This window comes from Pseudophryne corroboree, chromosome 4 (assembly GCF_028390025.1).
Source record: "Pseudophryne corroboree isolate aPseCor3 chromosome 4, aPseCor3.hap2, whole genome shotgun sequence".
In the NCBI taxonomy this organism is placed as follows: Eukaryota; Metazoa; Chordata; class Amphibia; order Anura; family Myobatrachidae; genus Pseudophryne; species Pseudophryne corroboree.
The window spans coordinates 485,439,402-485,457,656 of record NC_086447.1 but is presented as its reverse complement, the minus strand read 5'-3'; the positions used below and the strand labels follow the sequence as shown (position 1 = coordinate 485,457,656).

Here is an 18,255-nt window from a genome sequence, read left to right as displayed (position 1 = left end):
AAATGCGCATACCGCGCGTCCGCGAGTGCACGCGACCGCGAGTATACGCACGCACGGGAGGGCTCATGCACGTGCAGAGGGCATACGCATGAGGTGCATATATGGCAATGTGCAGCGTGATATTTTTCTGACTTTGACAATGCACACCATGGTTTAACAATAAATCCTTTCCTCGATATGTCAGTCTCCCTGGGCACCGTTCCTATAACTGGAGTCTGGAGGAGGGGCATAGAGGGAGGAGCCAGTTCACACCCATTCAAAGTCTTAAAGTGCCCATGTCTCCTGCAGATCCCGTCTATACCCCATGGTTCTTGATGTGACCCCAGCATCCTCTACGGACTAAGAGAAAAGGATTTACCGGTAGGTATTAAAATCCTATTATTTTCATGAGTTTTTAGTTTTCTAATTATACAATCTGCAGATGTTCCTTGTAATGTAAATAGGATTATTTAAAATTAAAGTGAAATTGTTAGATTTACGTCGATTCATATAAAGATATATTTAGATATTCTGAATCGGAATACACTTTCAGGCCATAGAAATTTGATTTAAAGCATTAAATAAGATTATTAGAATGGTTCACTAACTGTAGTAATACATACAATCTAAACAACTGCTGGGGAGATGGGAGAACTGGCCGACAGGATGGGGTAAGAATTGGAACTGGGCAGCAGCTGAGAGGCAGAGCACAGAGAGAGGGATCTCTTTACTAGATATGCTACAGGGAATGACACTACACCAAATACATTTGATTTGTCAGAAGATTGGATCACCAACATTCCAATAGCTGGTACAAATAGTATTAGAGGACAGCTATGGCATACATCCCCAAAACAGGAAGCAGAGAAGATAGGAAATCCAGATGTTGAGCACAAGCAGATGGAGAAGCAGGTGGTTTACAATTATCCCGCCTCCATATTCTAATAGCAGGATATGCAGAGTACATTCATGCTTATTGCCTCCTTGTGACACAGCACCATGAACAGAATCACTGCTGCCTGTTGGGAAGCAGTGGAGCTCCGTGACCCACTCTGTTAAAACGTCACTGCTGGAGCAGCCCCTTTAGGCCGGGTGGAATTCAGAATACATCAGGCGGGCCACCATGAACATTTCTGGAAAGCCCTATGGCCAATCTACTCTTCCATGTTTCCTAACAGATGAACATATAACAGAATACATGTGTTATGTCAGAAACCAATAAATCTACGAACATGTTTTTTAATTGTGAGAGGAAATCTGCGTATCACGCAAACACAGGTAGAACTCTGGGTGGAATCAAACCCATGACTTCAGTACTGTCTGGCAATATTGCTAATTACTGTGCTACTCTAGTTTTGCTAGTTGTTATCGCCTTTGCATTTTTAGGCATTTTAGAATGTTTTACACTGTTGCATGCAGTGTCTCCATTGCGTTCGGCTTCCTAGAGGATGATGGGGTCCACATTATTACCATGGGGTATAGACGGGTCCACTAGGAGCCACTGGCACTTTAAGAGTTTGAGAGTGTGGGCTGGCTCCTCCCTCTATGGCCCTCCTACCAGACTCAGTTTAGAAAATGTGCTCGGAGGAGCCGGTCACAGCTGGGGGAGCTCCTAGAGCTTCTTTAGTTTTAGTTTTTTCTAAGAGTTAGTTAGGCACAGGGAGGCTGCTGGCAACAGCCTCCCTGCTTCGTGGGACTAAGGGGGTGAGTATTGTCTGCCCTACGGGGTCTGAGTCACTATCTCCACTGACAGGACACTGAACTCCTGAAGTTGCTGATCGTTAGCCGCTCCAGGCGACCGCTCACTCCCGCAGCATGCCGCCACCCCCTTACAGAGCCAGAAGACTTCGGTGGTGAGTGAGTCACCGGCCCCCCTGGCAAGCGGGGAGCCGGTGTGAAGATGGCGGCAACAGGGTAGGGAGCGCAGTACTAACTGTGCTCCGGGGCCCAGCGGAACATAGTGCGGCGCTGTGAGGGGCGCCCTGAGCCAGCGCCTATACCCTACACTGGCCAGCAAGCCTGTCAGGATCCCCGGATCGCTGCCGGCGGAAATCCTCAGGCCAGTATAATAAAATGAAGAGCAGGAAGCAGCGCCATGTTTGGGGGGGGGAGCTTCTCAGAGCGGACCCAGCAGCGTTCAGCGACATTTTCCAGACACTGACAGGGAGAGCTGTCCCTCCCAGCAACTACAGCTATCCTGTGCGGTACCAGGGGGTTGTAGAAACGGGGAGGAGGCTGTGTAAAGTCTGTGTAGTCTATAGTCTATCTGTGTAGTCACAGATAGCGCTGGTAGTTTTGTTAGTTCTACCTCAGAAAGCGCTGTGTGTGGGGGTTGGCTCCAATCTCTGTCTCTCTCTGTGGCATACTTGGGGGGGGGGGCGGGGGGCGGCACTGTGTCTGACATTTCCCTGTGTGTCGGTGGATAATATCTCACATAGGCATGTCTAGGGACTCTGTGTCTTATGCTGCACAAGATGTTTCCTCTCAGGAGGGATCCATTCCATGTACACAGGATTGTAATGCGTTGTCTCAGATCCTTATTGTTGAGCCTGAGTGGTTAAGTTCCATCAAAGGAATGATCTCTCAGATCTCTACTAGGGTAGCTAATACTGAGACTGAAACCCAAGTGTTGAGCAAGTCTATGGTAGTTTGGTCAGGCTCTGTTCCTATTCCTGCAAAATCCCCTAGCATGTTCCCACCGAAACGTGCACTTGCCCAAATTATGCAAGATGACACTGATACCGATTCTGATACTGCAAACGGTGATGGGGATGTGCTGAGGGGGGCATCATCCCTTGCTAAGGGCGTGCAACTCATGATTGAGGCCATTAGAGATGTGTTAAACATTAAAGACACGCCACCTGAGCAGGTTGAGGAGGCTTACTTCACTGACAATAAGAGCCTCTCTAACCTTCCCTGCGTCTAAAAAATTAAATGCTATATTTGAAAAATCCTGGGAAAACCCGGAGAAAACATTCCAGATCCCAAAAAGGGTTATGGTTGCTTTTCCCTTCCCTGAGGAGGATAGGAAAAAATGGGAAAACCCACCCATTGTTGACGCATCTGTCTCCAGACTGTCAAAAAAGGGGATTTTTACCTGTCCCTGGATCTACCGCGTTAAAAGAACCGGCTGATCGTAAGATTGACACTACGTTCAAATCCATTTACCCTGCTTCAGGAGTGACGTTAAGACCCACTATTGCCTGTGCATGGATTTCTAAAGCCATAGTACAGTAGTCAGGCACATTACTAGAGGATTTGGATACAATGGATAGAAGGGGTGTCGTACGGTATGCCGGCGCTCGGGCTCCCGGCACCCAGCATACCGGCGCCGGAGCCCGACCGCGCCACACTATTTTATTCTCCCTCCAGGGGGGTCGTGGACCCCCACGAGGGAGAATAGTTGTCGGTATGCCGGGTGTCGGGATTCCGGCACCGGTATACTGTGCGCCGGGATCCCGACATTCGGCATACAGAAGACCACCCGATAGAAGTGACATTAATTGTTTTTACGTAACATACAGTATTCTGCGGGGTTCATGGTGGAATCCATGAAGGACCTGGGTACGCTGACTGCACGGATATCTTCCAGGTCGGTCTCAGCTCGCAGGGGACTCTGGCTACGCCAATGGTCTGCAATGGTCAGGCTCTTTTTGGGGAAGCGTTGGATGCGTGGATTTCCACGGCAACCGCGGGAAAGTCCCCTTTCCTTCCCTCTGCTACACTTTCTACGAAGAAACCATTTTCTTCAGCTGTGTCACAGTCCTTTCGGACCGCTAAGGCAAAAAAGTCCAAGCCTCCTACCACTTTCTTTAGAGGTGGTCGTGCAAAATCCAAAAAGCCTGCACCCGCAGGCTCCCAGGACCAGAAACCTGCTTTTGGTTCCTCAAAATCCTCAGCATGACGGTGCACCGCAAAGCCTGGAGGACGGGCTGGTGGGTGCGAGACTCAGACGTTTCAGACACATCTGGGTGTCGTCCGGCCTGGATCCCTGGGTACAGGATATTGTGTCCCAGGGGTACAGGCTGGAGTTTCAAGAACTCCTGCCTCACCGATTCTTCAAATCAGGCTTGCTAGCTTTGCTGACAGACAGGGCTATCCTGCAGGAAGCCATCCTAAAATTGGAAAAGACACAGGTCATTGTCCCAGTTTCTCCTCATATACAAAACAAGGGTTATTATTCAAACCCTTTTGTGGTACTGAAACCGGATGGTTTTGTCAGACCAATTTTGAACTTGAAATCGTTGAACGCTTACCTGCGGGTGTTCAAATTCAAAATGGAGTCTCTCAGAGCAGTGATTTCAGGTTTGGAGGAAGGAGAGTTTCTGGTATCCCTGGATATCAAGGATGCATACCTCCACATTCCGATTTGGCTGCCGCACCAGGCTTATCTCAGATTTGCACTGTTGGACAGTCACTATCAATTTCAGGCACTGCCATTCGGCCTCTACACAGCACCGAGGGTGTTCACCAAGGTGATGGCCGAGATGATGGTTCTCCTCCGCAGACAGGGGATGAACATAATCCCATATCTGGACGATCTGCTGATAAAGGCATCGTCCAGGGAGACGACGTTGCTGTCCATTGTTCTCACCACTCATCTGCTCAGGGAACACGGTTTGATCCTGAACATTCCAAAATCACATTTGGAGCCGACCAGGAGGTTGTCTTTTCTGGGAATGGTCCTCGACACGAAAGCGCAGAGGGTGTTTCTGCTGGAGGAGAAAGCGTTGGTGTTTCAAACAATAGTCGGGGAAGTCCTGAAGCCTACCCGGGTATCGGTTCATCAGTGCATTCGCCTTCTGGGGAAGATGGTGGCCTCTTACGAGGCTCTACAGTATGGAAGGTTTCATGCTCGGTCCTTCCAACTGGGTCTCTCCAAGTGGTCGGGATCTCATCTACACATGCACCAGAGAATACGTCTGTCGCCGAAAGCAATAATTTCACTCCTCTGGTGGCTGCAACTGCCTCACCTTCTGGAGGGCCGCAGGTTCGGTATTCAGGACTGGATCCTACTAACACGGATGCAAGTCTCCGGGGCTGGGGCGCAGTCACTCAGGGGGAAACCTTCCAAGGAAGGTGGTCAAGCCTGGGATCCAGCCTTCCAATTAACACTCTGGAACGGGGCTGGGGCGCAGTCACTCAGGGGGAAACCTTCCAAGGAAGGTGGTTAAGCCTGGGATCCAGCCTTCCAATTAACATTCTGGAACTAAGAGCCGTCTACAACGGTCTTCTCCAAGCAGCCCATCTTCTGCGAGATCGAGCCATTCAAGTGCAGTCGGACAATGTAACAATGGTGGCTTACATAAAGTGTTAGGGCGGAACGAAGAGCAGAGCTGCAGTGTCAGAGGTAACAAGAATCATCCTCTGAGCAGAAAAACACGCGTTGGCGCTGTCCGCAATCTTCATTCCAGGAGTAGACAACTGGGAAGCGGACTTCCTCAGCAGACACGATCTCCATCCAGGAGAGTGGGGCCTCCATCCGGAGGTGTTTAAGGAGGTGACATATCTTTGGGGGGTACCTCAAATAGACATGATGGCCTCCCGTCTCAACAAGAAGCTTCGGATGTATTGTTCCAGGTCAAGGGACCCGCAAGCCGTGGCAGTGAACGCCCTGGTGTCTCCGTGGGTGTACCAGTCAGTGTGTACGGGTTTCCTCCACTTCTACTCATTCCAAGAGTTCTAAAACTCATAAGGAGAACAAGAGTTCAGGCAATCCTCATTGCTCCGGACTGGCCAAGGAGGGCTTGGTACGCAGATCTTCTGGGACTTCTGCTGGAAGATCCAAGGCCTCTTCCTCTTCGTGAGGACCTACTGCAACAGGGGCAGTTTGCTTATCAAGACTTACCGTGGCTACGTTTTGATGGCATAGAGCAGGCTTTTTCAACCAGTGTGCCATGGCACACTAGTGTGCCGCGACCAGTTGCAAGGTGTGCCGCGGAGCCAGAGCAGCTTCCTGCTCCTTCAGAGTGAACTTTTGGCCTGGGCTCTTCTTAGAGGATCAGTCATGCTCCGGCTGTGACCTATGCCTTGAAAATGGTGTGATATCATAGGTCACGGCCGCCGCGTCTCACCACCCAGCCAGCCCACCCTCCTGCATACACATCTTCCAGTTCCTGCCTGCATACACAGCTTTCCTTGCCCACCCACATCCACACCTGCCCGATCGCCCGCTGCTCAGTATTCGCAGCACTCCACTATGAACAACCCCCGCCACTGAGGGACAGGGAGGAGGACAGCTGATAATAATATTTATTTTGTTTCTCCTGTGGGGAACCAAATAATTTCAGTAGTATTTATGTGGGGAGAATAAGAATTTATGGATTTATGGGGGGAACAATGTGAATAATTCATGTGGGGAGAAATGTGATTGATTTATGTGGGGAGCAACATGATTTATGTGGGGAGCAATGTGATTGTATTTTCTGTGTAGGCCAGTGGTTTCCAAACTTTTTTGAATCACGGCGCCCTAGAGTATCAGAATTTTTTTCACGGCACCCCTAGGCCAAAAATTTCTTATTGAGAAATTTAGAAAGAAATATTAAATTAAGTAGATTGTGTTTATATGTCATCCTTAGGCTCAATTGTGTGGTGAGGGACAAGATTTGCTTCTGTTTGTCCCCATATTTTATGACTGGCAGCCACCACCACTGGTTTTGCCTATTATATTGACCATAAATAATTTGAATTGGTCCTGGACCACCAATCCAAGGCACCCCTGCAAGTGTCCCGAGGCACCCCAGGGAGCCACGGCACACAGTTTGGGAACCACTGGTATAGGCCAATGTATGTGTGGTTTCTTTTTTTTACTGTGAGGGCCAATGTGTGTGTGTCGTTTTTTTTCTGTGGGGAACTGATGGTGTGCCTTGGCAATTTTAAAATATTGTTCAATGTGCTGTGAGTTAAAAAAGGTTGAAAATTACTGGCATAGAGGTTGAACGCCAGATATTGGCTCGGAAGGGCATGCCGAACAAGGTTATTCCTACCCTGATGCAGGCTAGGAAAGGAGTAACGTCTAAACATTACCATCGTATTTGGAAAAAATATGTATCTTGGTGTGAGTCCAAGAAGTTTCATACGGTGGAGTTTCAACTGGGACGGTTTCTCCTCTAACTGCAAGCAGGTGTGGATATGGGCCTGAATTTGGGATCCTTAAAGGTCCAGATTTCGGCCCTATCCATTTTCTTCCAGAAACTATTGGCTTCCCTCCCTGAGGTTCAGACTTTCTTGAAAGGGGTTCTGCACATCCAGCTTCCCTTTGTGCAACCTACGGCGCCCTGGGATCTTAACGTGGTGTTACAGTTCCTCCAATCGGATTGGTTCGAACCTCTACCGGAGGTTGAGGTCAAGTTTCTCATGTGGAAGTCTGTCACTTTGTTGGCCTTAGCTTCAGCTAGACGTGTGTCGGAGTTAGGGGCTTTGTCTTGTAAGAGCCCCTACTTGATCTTCCATGAAGATAGAGCTGAGCTCCGGACACGTCCGCAGTTCCTTCCGAAGGTTGTGTCGGCATTTCATATCAACCAACCTATTGTGGTGCCAGTTGCTACTGACTCCTCAGTTTCATCAAAGTCCTTGGATGTTGTATGGGCTCTGAAAATCTATGTGAAGAGGTCTGCTCGTCACAGAAAATCGGACTCTGTTTGTCCTGTATGATCCCAAGAAACTTGGGTGTCCTGCTACTAAGCAGACAATCTCTCGCTGGATCAGGTTCACTATCCAGCATGTTTATTCTACGGCTGTTAAGGCCCACTCTACTCGTAAGGTGGGTTCTTCCTGGGTGGCTGCCCGGGATGTCTCGGCTTTACAGATTTGCCGAGCGGCTACTTGGTCTGGGTTGAACACGTTTGCAAAGTTCTACAAGTTTGATACTTTGACCAAACTTCAGGTCCTCAGAGGCCAATCAGTTCTGCAGGAGCCTCCATGCTCTACCTCCCGTTCTGGGAGCTTTGGTACATCCCCATGGTACTAATGTGGACCCCAGCATCCTATAGGACGTAAGAGAAAATAGGATTTTAATTACCTACTAGTAAATCCTTTTCTCGTAGTCTGTAGTCCCGCCCAGCAGTTCGTGTTCCTGCAGTAGTTACTTAGTTCAGTACTGCTTAGTTCTTGGTTTAGTACTGTTTTGTTACTTGGTTAAGTAATATTGTTCAGCGGTTGCTGGTGTTTCAAGCTGGTTAACTTGGTTTGCCTTGTGTGTGAGAGCTGGTGTGAATCTCGCCACTGTCTGTGTAAAATCCTTCTCTCAAAGTTGTCCTTCTCCTCGGGCACAGTTTCTAGACTGAGCCTGGTAGGAGGAGCATAGAGGGAGGAGTAAGCCCACACACTCAAACTCTTAAAGTGCCAGTGGCTCCTAGTGGACCCGTCTATACCCCATGGTACTAATGTGGACCCAAGTATCCTCTACGGACTACGAGAAAAGGATTTACTGTTAGGTAATTTAAAATCCTAATTTTTTTTTTTCCCCTATGGAATTGTTCATGCCCCACTGTCCCCTTTGAATTTTCCCAATGTTGGGAAGTATGCTAAATTGCGTTTACCAGTATATAATTTATTATTATTTTTTATTTACTTATCTGATATTTCCTTAAGAACACAACTATTTACCTTGTTATAGTTTAATGAAAGATTGTTTATTGAGGTACAAAATATTTTGGTCATTAACTGAAACATTCAGTGGTCATGACATGGGAAGACTGATAAGGAGGTGTGTGTAATTATGATATAACACAGCACAGCTAATTATCCTAGTATGCAGACCTCATTTAAGTAATCTTTGTAACGTTTAAATACAGATGTATTCTTTGTTATCTCTCCCCCCCCACACATGTCAGGCCATATAGCTTAGAATTTCCATGCTTTAAAAAGCACAATTATACCCAAACCCACCACCCAAAGCATTTCACTGAGGTCCTTTTTGGTTTTATTTGAATTCATAATTTAAAAAAAAAAAAAAAAAAATTTTTTTTTTTACATCATGATTATGTCAAAAGTTCAGAATGAGGAAAATGCATGGTAAACTGAGATGAATTGGCACTTTTTTCCCTGTGTATTGTACATGTAAACTTGATCTGTTATTTCAAAGATTAACTTTATAGACTTCCGTACCCTGTGTATGAAAATTCTTCTAAACAGTTTTCACAAGCTTGATCTTTCCAGGGTCACTAGAAGAGAGCAGCTAATCCCCTCTTGTAAAGTAATTTGAGAGGAGTGAATTTGAAATGCAAAATATCACCTGCAGAAACCACCCTTCCCTAACACTGAATGTATGGAGTTGAAGTCGGGTAAAAAGCCAGTAAAGATGTAATAGGATAGACCTGATACCATTCTTAATACCTGATTTATTATTCTGCGGAATGAGTGACCTCTAAAGCAGTTCTGTATGAAGCATTTCTCTCACTTAAGTGCAAGTTTGACTTCTCCCCTAATAAGAGGTGTGCTGGTCCCCAGTCATATCTTAAAAACTGGGAAATGTGATAACTCATTCATAATGGGTAACATTTTAAAGGCCATTTACTTTGCTTCTGCTATAAAATTAAACATATGGAGTACAGTGTCAGCTCGCTTTTATGCATAGGATTCATTAAATACTAGCCCAGAACAATTAAATATGTACAAATAGTAAATGTTCATTTTAATTGTAATTTTTTTTAAATTGACTTCAAATGGATTTTAATTAGGTATTCTACCACCAGGGGGGTATTCAATTGATGTTGGATCCTTTCCGATGGAAAGGATCCGACATTTAAGTATTCAATTAGCGGCCAAATTGGACAGGAGTTAGCCGTTCTCAACCAATGTCAGTCCGACTCTTTTTAAAGTCTACAGAATAAAAAATAGATGAAAAGTAACTTGCGCCCTAGCTTCAGCTCGGCAGATCCCAAAAAAAAGAGCACCACTCCTTTACAGACACAATAGTAATAGAAAGAGGCGATCTCCCAGCGATGCTATATACAAATTCCAGATGTATATATTCCTGTTCCTCAAACAGAGAACACAATATACAGAATGTCCCTTAGTTGGTATAAATGTTTCCACAAATCTATTTGAGTGGAGGTAACAAAGGTCCGGATACGAACAAGGACTGGAAAAGATACCTTTCAGCGCATATAGGTCTTATCCTAAAGGTAAGCCTGGTGTAGATAAGCTGTGGGTTAGAAGGCTGTTTCTATATATGAAGTGTGAAAGAAACCTTTATGGGAGTGCATCTCATTTAGCACAGGTCAGTCACAAAGAGCAGTGACCTTGGAAGTTTGTGGAAACATTTATACCAACTAATGGACATGCTGTATATTGTGTTCTCTGTTTGAGGAACAGGAATATATACATCTGGAATTTGTATATAGCATCGCTGGGAGATCGCCTCTTTCTATTACTACTTTTTAAAGTCTGATTGACATTGTCGGAAACAGGGCTAAAACCTGTCGGATTTGGCCGCGAATCCGACAAAACGTGGATCCGCGGCTAATCAACCTAAAAAAAAAAAGCCGGAAACTGCCATTGTTCCGACTTGAATACCCCCCTAAGCCTTTTAGTCATTTTTTCCCCCCAGATAATTGATTCAACTGGTACAATTATATGCAGACACAAATCGGTTATTTTGAAGTATCACACTTAGTTTGTAGATCTCATGGAACTCTGAGAACATTCAAAGCAAAGTTGTTGGGGTTGTTGGGTTTTTTTTTGTTTTTTTTTGGGGGGGGGGGGGGGTTTGTGGGAGAGGCTGGGTTTTTTTCTTTGTGGCATCAGCTATACTTAAGAAATGAAAAAATGATAAAGACTTTAATATTCCTCTTTGCACTGTGAATTCCATTACAAATTAATGGAGAAAAAATGGTTTGAATTTGTGTAGATCAGGCTGTTCCTGAAGATGAAGCATCTGTTCAGGAAGGCCCCTTGTAAGTGGTTTTAGTTCATACCAGATGCCTGGAGGCGAAATAGACGTACCCTCCTCCTTTTGCCACCAACACCACAGTAGCCAGGGCGGGGTTAGGGATCATATGGGCCTGGGGCTGAAAATGATCAAGGGCCTATTGTGAGAAGCAGAGAAACGGACTAGTGCTACGGGTGTGGTCAGTGCCATGTAGGTATGTGCTGATTACACTGGTCAACGTGATTTTTTTTTTTTTTTTATTTATTTTTATTTTTTTATTTATTTTTATTTTTTTCACTAGAAAGCCAAATAGTGACTGTAGTGCAGCTTTTTAAATTCTGAATTTAAATATGCAGTTGGAATGATTCTATCAAGCATAGTGTGTTTGGGACAGTTACTTTTTTTTCCTTTTCCTTTTTTTCCATATTTTGGTGTTCTTTATGGCCTGTGCATATTTACCTCCACTACCAAACTAGGACTGATGAAACAATTTGTAAAAGCAATTGATAAAAACTCTGCTGCCAAACGTAAGTGATGTAGAACTGAAAGAAGAAATAGGGCCACAAATAAGATCAGTAATGGATGATGAAAATTTTCAGGAACTGTTAAATCCACTGGAAAAAGCAGCCTGGTTTATCATTTAAAATTCTGTTCTTGTTTTCTTGGAAATCATAAAGCAGATAACTATTGTGATCTAGTGAGTGATCTAGTGCATTCTTACAAATCTATGGAATGCAACATGTCTTTAAATCTTCACTTCTTGGACTCCCACTTACACTTCTTCCCAGAAAGCCTTGGGGCCGTAAGTGATGAGTATGGTGAGCATTTCCATAAGCAGATGCCTACGATGGTGGAAAAAAATGTACTATGGCAAAAGGAGTTCCAGTATGCTGGCTGACTATTGCTTTACAATGAAGTTAGACATCCCAAAGGCAAAATATGCCCAGAATCATCTATAACTTTTTATGTCAGCCAGAATGAGATGTATATTTACCACTTAGGGGTATATTCAATACGTGTGGATCCGACAGGTCAGTATTCAATGGCGGGGCAAACCCGACAGGTTTGGTCCGTTCCCGACAACAGCAATCCGACTTTATTTAAAAATCAGATTGACATTGTCGGAAACAGGGCTAAAACCGCGCTTACGACAGCCAACGTGGATTCCGACAATCCACTTGGTTTGCCGGCATTGAATAGGTCAGAACTCCTTCCGACCTAAACCTGCCGGAAGCTGCCGTCTTTCCAACAAGACGGTAGCTTCTGACACTTATTGAATACACTCCTTAGACTTACTTAAGTACTAATTTAATAAAACCTTAAATGTATGTCACTAGAAAAAACACTGCCCGACGGAAAAAATCGGAATGCATATTTGAATTAAACACGAAAAATACGTTTAGTTTCAGCTTATTTTTTTCTTGTGAGTTTATTTCTGTGGACCAGTGTTATTTAGGCATTACACCACCCAGATATAAATTATTTAAGAAAGCTATTGGTCAGCCTGTAGGTGGTGTTTTCTTAAGGATAATGTATATCCATCCTAATACAGTTCATTTCACCATAACTGTCACCTGAGATGTTCCTAAATGAAACAAAGTCCAAAGTTTAGCACAGAAAATTACATCATCAGCATGTGAGAGGTTTCAAGCAAAACCTATAAACCTAGGAATAACTACACATGTTAAACAGACACACAAAGCTCTGCACACACTCACTCACACATATATGTAATGGTTTTACCACTCTTGGATGTGCAGTCGCGCTGTGATATACGCACGCCTTGGTGTGCGTTTCGCCACCAAAGTTGTACAAATATCTGAGTGAGACAGACCAAGAGTGGTATATCGGTCTTATAAAAGGGTTGACAAATTAGTTCTATGTGGAGATAATGGGGGTCATTCTGTGTTGATTGTAGCTGTGCTAAATTATATTGTCTAGTTAGATGGCTTATCAAACGTAAAGCACATTGTCAATATGTTTTTCTATATGTATTTTACTTTCAATGGTATACATTTTATGCAATCAAGTTATCTCACTTTTTGTTTTCGTAGACAAACCTTCCCATTTTTAAATTGAAAGAGTCTTGTGTCCGCAGAAGATACAGTGACTTTGAGTGGCTAAGAAGTGAGCTTGAAAGGGAGAGTAAGGTAAGATAAATTTACTTAATTTTTATGCCTGTTATTTTAAAATGACTTAATTATAATAGACAATTGGCCTGGCTGGCATACTACAGCTGTCGGAGTGTGCTCTGAATCCAGCACATGTAAATACCCTTAACCCTTTTGCTGCTGACTGTATGTATTTGTATGTATGTGTGGAGAGTATAAACAGGAGCACTCACCAGTCTTCATCACGCAGTTTATTGATCAGGGTTCTTTTGTTAATCAGGTGGGTGTGCTATTTGCTTATATATGTGGGTTCTGTGCACTGTTCTGTGATCTTGACAAAGGTTCCGTTTTGGACCGAAAAGTTTATACTACTGTTGCACTACTGATGGTCTGATCAATAAACTGTGTGATGAAGACTGAGTGCTCCTGTTTATACTGACTCCAATATAGGGGGTAATTCACAGTTGATCGCAGCAGCAAATTTGTTAGCAGTTGGGCAAAACCATGTGCACTGCAGGGGGGCAGATATAACATTTGCAGAGAGAGTTAGATTTGGGTGGGTTATTTTGTTTCTGTGCAGGGTAAATACTGCCTGCCTTATTTTTACACTGCAATTTAGATTTCAGTTTGAACACACCCCACCCAAATCTAACTCTCTCTGCACATGTGATATCCCTCCCCCCCCCCCACGCCCCCCTGCACTGCACTTTTTTATATATATATATATATATTTCTCTATCGTCCTAGTGGATGCTGGGGTTCCTGAAAGGACCATGGGGAATAGCGGCTCCGCAGGAGACAGGGCACAAAAAGTAAAGCTTTCCGATCAGGTGGTGTGCACTGGCTCCTCCCCCTATGACCCTCCTCCAAGCCTCAGTTAGATTTTTGTGCCCGGCCGAGAAGGGTGCAATCTAGGTGGCTCTCCTAAAGAGCTGCTTAGAAAAGTTTAGCTTAGGTTTTTTATTTTACAGTGAGTCCTGCTGGCAACAGGATCACTGCAACGAGGGACTTAGGGGAGAAGAAGTGAACTCACCTGCGTGCAGGATGGATTGGCTTCTTGGCTACTGGACATCAGCTCCAGAGGGACGATCACAGGTACAGCCTGGATGGTCACCGGAGCCTCGCCGCCGGCCCCCTTGCAGATGCTGAAACAAGAAGAGGTCCAGAATCGGCGGCAGAAGACTCCTCAGTCTTCTAAAGGTAGCGCACAGCACTGCAGCTGTGCGCCATTTTCCTCTCAGCACACTTCACACGGCAGTCACTGAGGGTGCAGGGCGCTGGGAGGGGAGCGCCCTGGGAGGCAAATGAAAACCTATTTGGCTAAAAAATACCTCACATATAGCCTCCGGGGGCTATATGGAGATATTTAACCCCTGCCAGAATCCACTAAAGAGCGGGAGACGAGCCCGCCGAAAAAGGGGCGGGGCCTATCTCCTCAGCACACAGCGCCATTTTCCTTACACAGCTCCGCTGGTCAGGACGGCTCCCAGGTCTCTCCCCTGCACTGCACTACAGAAACAGGGTAAAACAAGAGAGGGGGGGGCAAAATAGTGGCAAAAATTATATTATAAAAGCAGCTATACAGGGAGCACTTATTATAAGGCTATCCCTGTCATATATAGCGCTTTGGTGTGTGCTGGCAAACTCTCCCTCTGTCTCCCCAAAGGGCTAGTGGGGTCCTGTCTTCGTTAAGAGCATTCCCTGTGTGTCTGCTGTGTGTCGGTACGTGTGTGTCGACATGTATGATGACGATATTGGTGTGGAGGCGGAGCAATTGCCAAATATGGGGATGTCACCTCCTAGGGGGTCGACACCAGAATGGATGCCTTTATTTATGGAATTACGGGATAGTGTCAACACGCTAAAGCAGTCGTTTGACGACATGAGACGGCCGGACAATCAATTAGTGCCTGTCCAGGCGCCTCAAACACCGTCAGGGGCTGTAAAACGCCCTTTGCCTCAGTCGGTCGACACAGACCCAGACACAGGCACTGATTCCAGTGGCGACGGTGACGAATCAACCGTATTTTCCAGTAGGGCCACACGTTATATGATTTTGGCAATGAAGGAGGCGTTACATTTAGCTGATACTACAGGTACCACTAAACAGGGTATTATGTGGGGTGTGTAAAAAAAAACTACCTATAGTTTTTCCTGAATCAGAAGAACTAAATGAGGTGTGTGATGAAGCGTGGGTTGCCCCCGATAAAAAGATGCTAATTTCAAAGAAGTTATTGGCTTTATACCCTTTCCCGCCAGAGGTTAGGGCGCGCTGGGAAACACCTCCTAGGGTGGACAAGGCGCTCACACGCTTATCTAAACAAGTGGCGTTACCCTCTCCTGAGACGGCCGCACTTAAAGATCCAGCAGATAGGAGGATGGAAAATATCCAAAAAAGTATATACACACATACAGGTGTTATACTACGACCAGCTATAGCGACAGCCTGGATGTGCAGTGCTGGAGTAGCTTGGTCAGAGTCCCTGATTGAAAATATTGATACCCTGGATAGGGACAATGTTTTACTGTCTTTAGAGCAAATAAAGGATGCATTTCTTTATATGCGTGATGCACAGAGGGATATCTGCACACTGGCATCACGGGTAAGTGCTATGTCCATTTCGGCCAGAAGAAGTTTATGGACGCGACAGTGGTCAGGCGATGCGGACTCAAAACGGCATATGGAAGTTTTGCCGTATAAAGGGGAGGAGTTATTTGGAGTCGGTCTATCAGATTTGGTGGCCACGGCTACAGCCGGGAAATCCACCTTTTTACCTCAAGTTACTCCCCAACAGAAAAAGACACCGACTTTTCAACCGCAGCCCTTTCGTTCCTTTAAAAACAAGAGAGCAAAGGGATATTCATATCTGCCACGAGGCAGAGGAAGGGGGAAGAGACAGCAACAGGCAGCTCCTTCCCAGGAACAGAAGCCCTCCCCCGCTTCTACAAAAGCCTCAGCATGACGCTGGGGCTTCTCAAGCGGACTCGGGGGCGGTGGGCGGTCGTCTCAAGAATTTCAGCGCGCAGTGGGCTCACTCGCAGGTAGATCCCTGGATCCTGCAGATAATATCTCAGGGATACAGGTTGGAACTAGAGACAGATCCTCCTCGCCGTTTCCTGAAGTCTGCTTTACCAACGTCCCCCTCCGAAAGGGAGACGGTCTTGGAAGCCATTCACAAGCTGTACTCTCAGCAGGTGATAGTCAAGGTACCTCTTCTACAACAAGGAAAGGGGTATTATTCCACTCTATTTGTGGTACCGAAGCCGGATGGCTCGGTAAGACCTATTCTAAATCTGAAGTCCTTGAACCTGTACATAAAGAAGTTCAAGTTCAAGATGGAGTCACTCAGAGCAGTGATAGCGAACCTGGAAGAAGGGGACTTTATGGTATCCTTGGACATCAAGGATGCGTACCTCCACGTTCCAATTTACCCCTCACACCAGGGGTACCTCAGGTTCGTCGTACAAAACTGTCACTATCAGTTTCAGACGCTGCCGTTCGGATTGTCCACGGCACCTCGGGTCTTTACAAAGGTAATGGCCGAGATGATGATTCTTCTTCGAAGAAAAGGCGTATTAATTATCCCATACTTGGACGATCTCCTGATAAGGGCAAGGTCCAGAGAACAGCTAGAGATGGGATTAGCACTGTCTCAAGAAGTGCTAAAACAGCACGGGTGGATTCTGAATATTCCAAAATCCCAGTTAATGCCAACAACTCGTCTGCTGTTCCTAGGGATGATTCTGGACACGGTTCAGAAAAAGGTTTTTCTCCCGGAGGAAAAAGCCAAGGAGTTATCCGAGCTTGTCAGGAACCTCCTAAAACCAGGAAAGGTGTCTGTACATCAATGCACAAGAGTCCTGGGAAAAATGGTGGCTTCTTACGAAGCAATTCCATTCGGCAGATTCCACGCAAGAATTTTCCAGAGGGATCTGTTGGACAAATGGTCAGGGTCGCATCTTCAGATGCACCAGCGGATAACCCTGTCTCCAAGGACAAGGGTATCTCTTCTGTGGTGGTTGCAGAGTGCTCATCTATTGGAGGGCCGCAGATTCGGCATACAGGATTGGATCCTGGTGACCACGGACGCCAGCCTGAGAGGCTGGGGAGCAGTCACACAAGGAAGAAACTTCCAGGGAGTGTGGACGAGCCTGGAAACGTCTCTTCACATAAACATTCTGGAACTAAGAGCAATCTACAATGCTCTAAGCCAGGCAGAACCTCTGCTTCAGGGAAAACCGGTGTTGATCCAGTCGGACAACATCACGGCAGTCGCCCATGTGAACAGACAGGGCGGCACAAGAAGCAGGAGTGCAATGGCAGAAGCTGCAAGGATTCTTCGCTGGGCAGAGAATCATGTGATAGCACTGTCAGCAGTGTTCATCCCGGGAGTGGACAACTGGGAAGCAGACTTCCTCAGCAGACACGACCTTCACCCGGGAGAGTGGGGACTTCATCCAGAAGTCTTCCACATGCTGGTAACCCGTTGGGAAAGACCAATGGTGGACATGATGGCGTCTCGCCTCAACAAAAAACTGGACAGGTATTGCGCCAGGTCAAGAGATCCGCAGGCAATAGCTGTGGACGCGCTGGTAACGCCTTGGGTGTACCAGTCGGTGTATGTGTTTCCTCCTCTGCCTCTCATACCAAAAGTATTGAGAATTATACGGCAAAGAGGCGTAAGAACGATACTAGTGGTTCCGGATTGGCCAAGAAGGTCTTGGTACCCGGAACCTCAAGAGATGATCACGGAAGATCCGTGGCCTCTACCTCTAAGGAGGGACTTGCTTCAGCAGGGTCCCTGTCTGTTTCAAGACTTACCGCGGCTGCGTTTGACGGCATGGCGGTTGAACGCCGGATCCTAAAGGAAAAAGGCATGCCGGAAGAAGTCATTCCTACTTTGATTAAAGCAAGGAAGGAAGTAACCGTGCAACATTATCACCGCATTTGGCGAAAATATGTTGCGTGGTGCGAGGATCGGAGTGCTCCGACGGAGGAATTTCAACTGGGTCGATTCCTACATTTCCTGCAATCAGGATTGTCTATGGGTCTCAAATTGGGATCTATTAAGGTTCAAATTTCGGCCCTGTCGATTTTCTTCCAGAAAGAATTGGCTTCAGTCCCTGAAGTCCAGACTTTTGTTAAGGGAGTGCTGCATATACAGCCTCCTGTGGTGCCTCCAGTGGCACCGTGGGATCTCAATGTGGTTTTGGACTTTCTAAAATCTCATTGGTTTGAACCACTAAAAAATGTGGATTTGAAATATCTCACATGGAAAGTGACCATGCTAC

The 18,255-nt window shown here is 45.9% G+C and overlaps 1 protein-coding gene across 2 annotated transcripts in view; it reads left to right on the top strand.

The window, feature by feature from the left end:
- The window catches only part of SNX3 (sorting nexin 3), a 163,224-nt gene that overhangs the window by 129,021 nt on the left and 15,948 nt on the right, over positions 1-18,255 (top strand). For both annotated transcript variants that reach the window (XM_063917078.1, XM_063917079.1), the window contains exon 2: positions 12,907-13,002. In XM_063917078.1, coding sequence (XP_063773148.1) covers positions 12,907-13,002 — 96 coding nt within the window. The remainder of the gene's footprint in view (positions 1-12,906; positions 13,003-18,255) is intronic.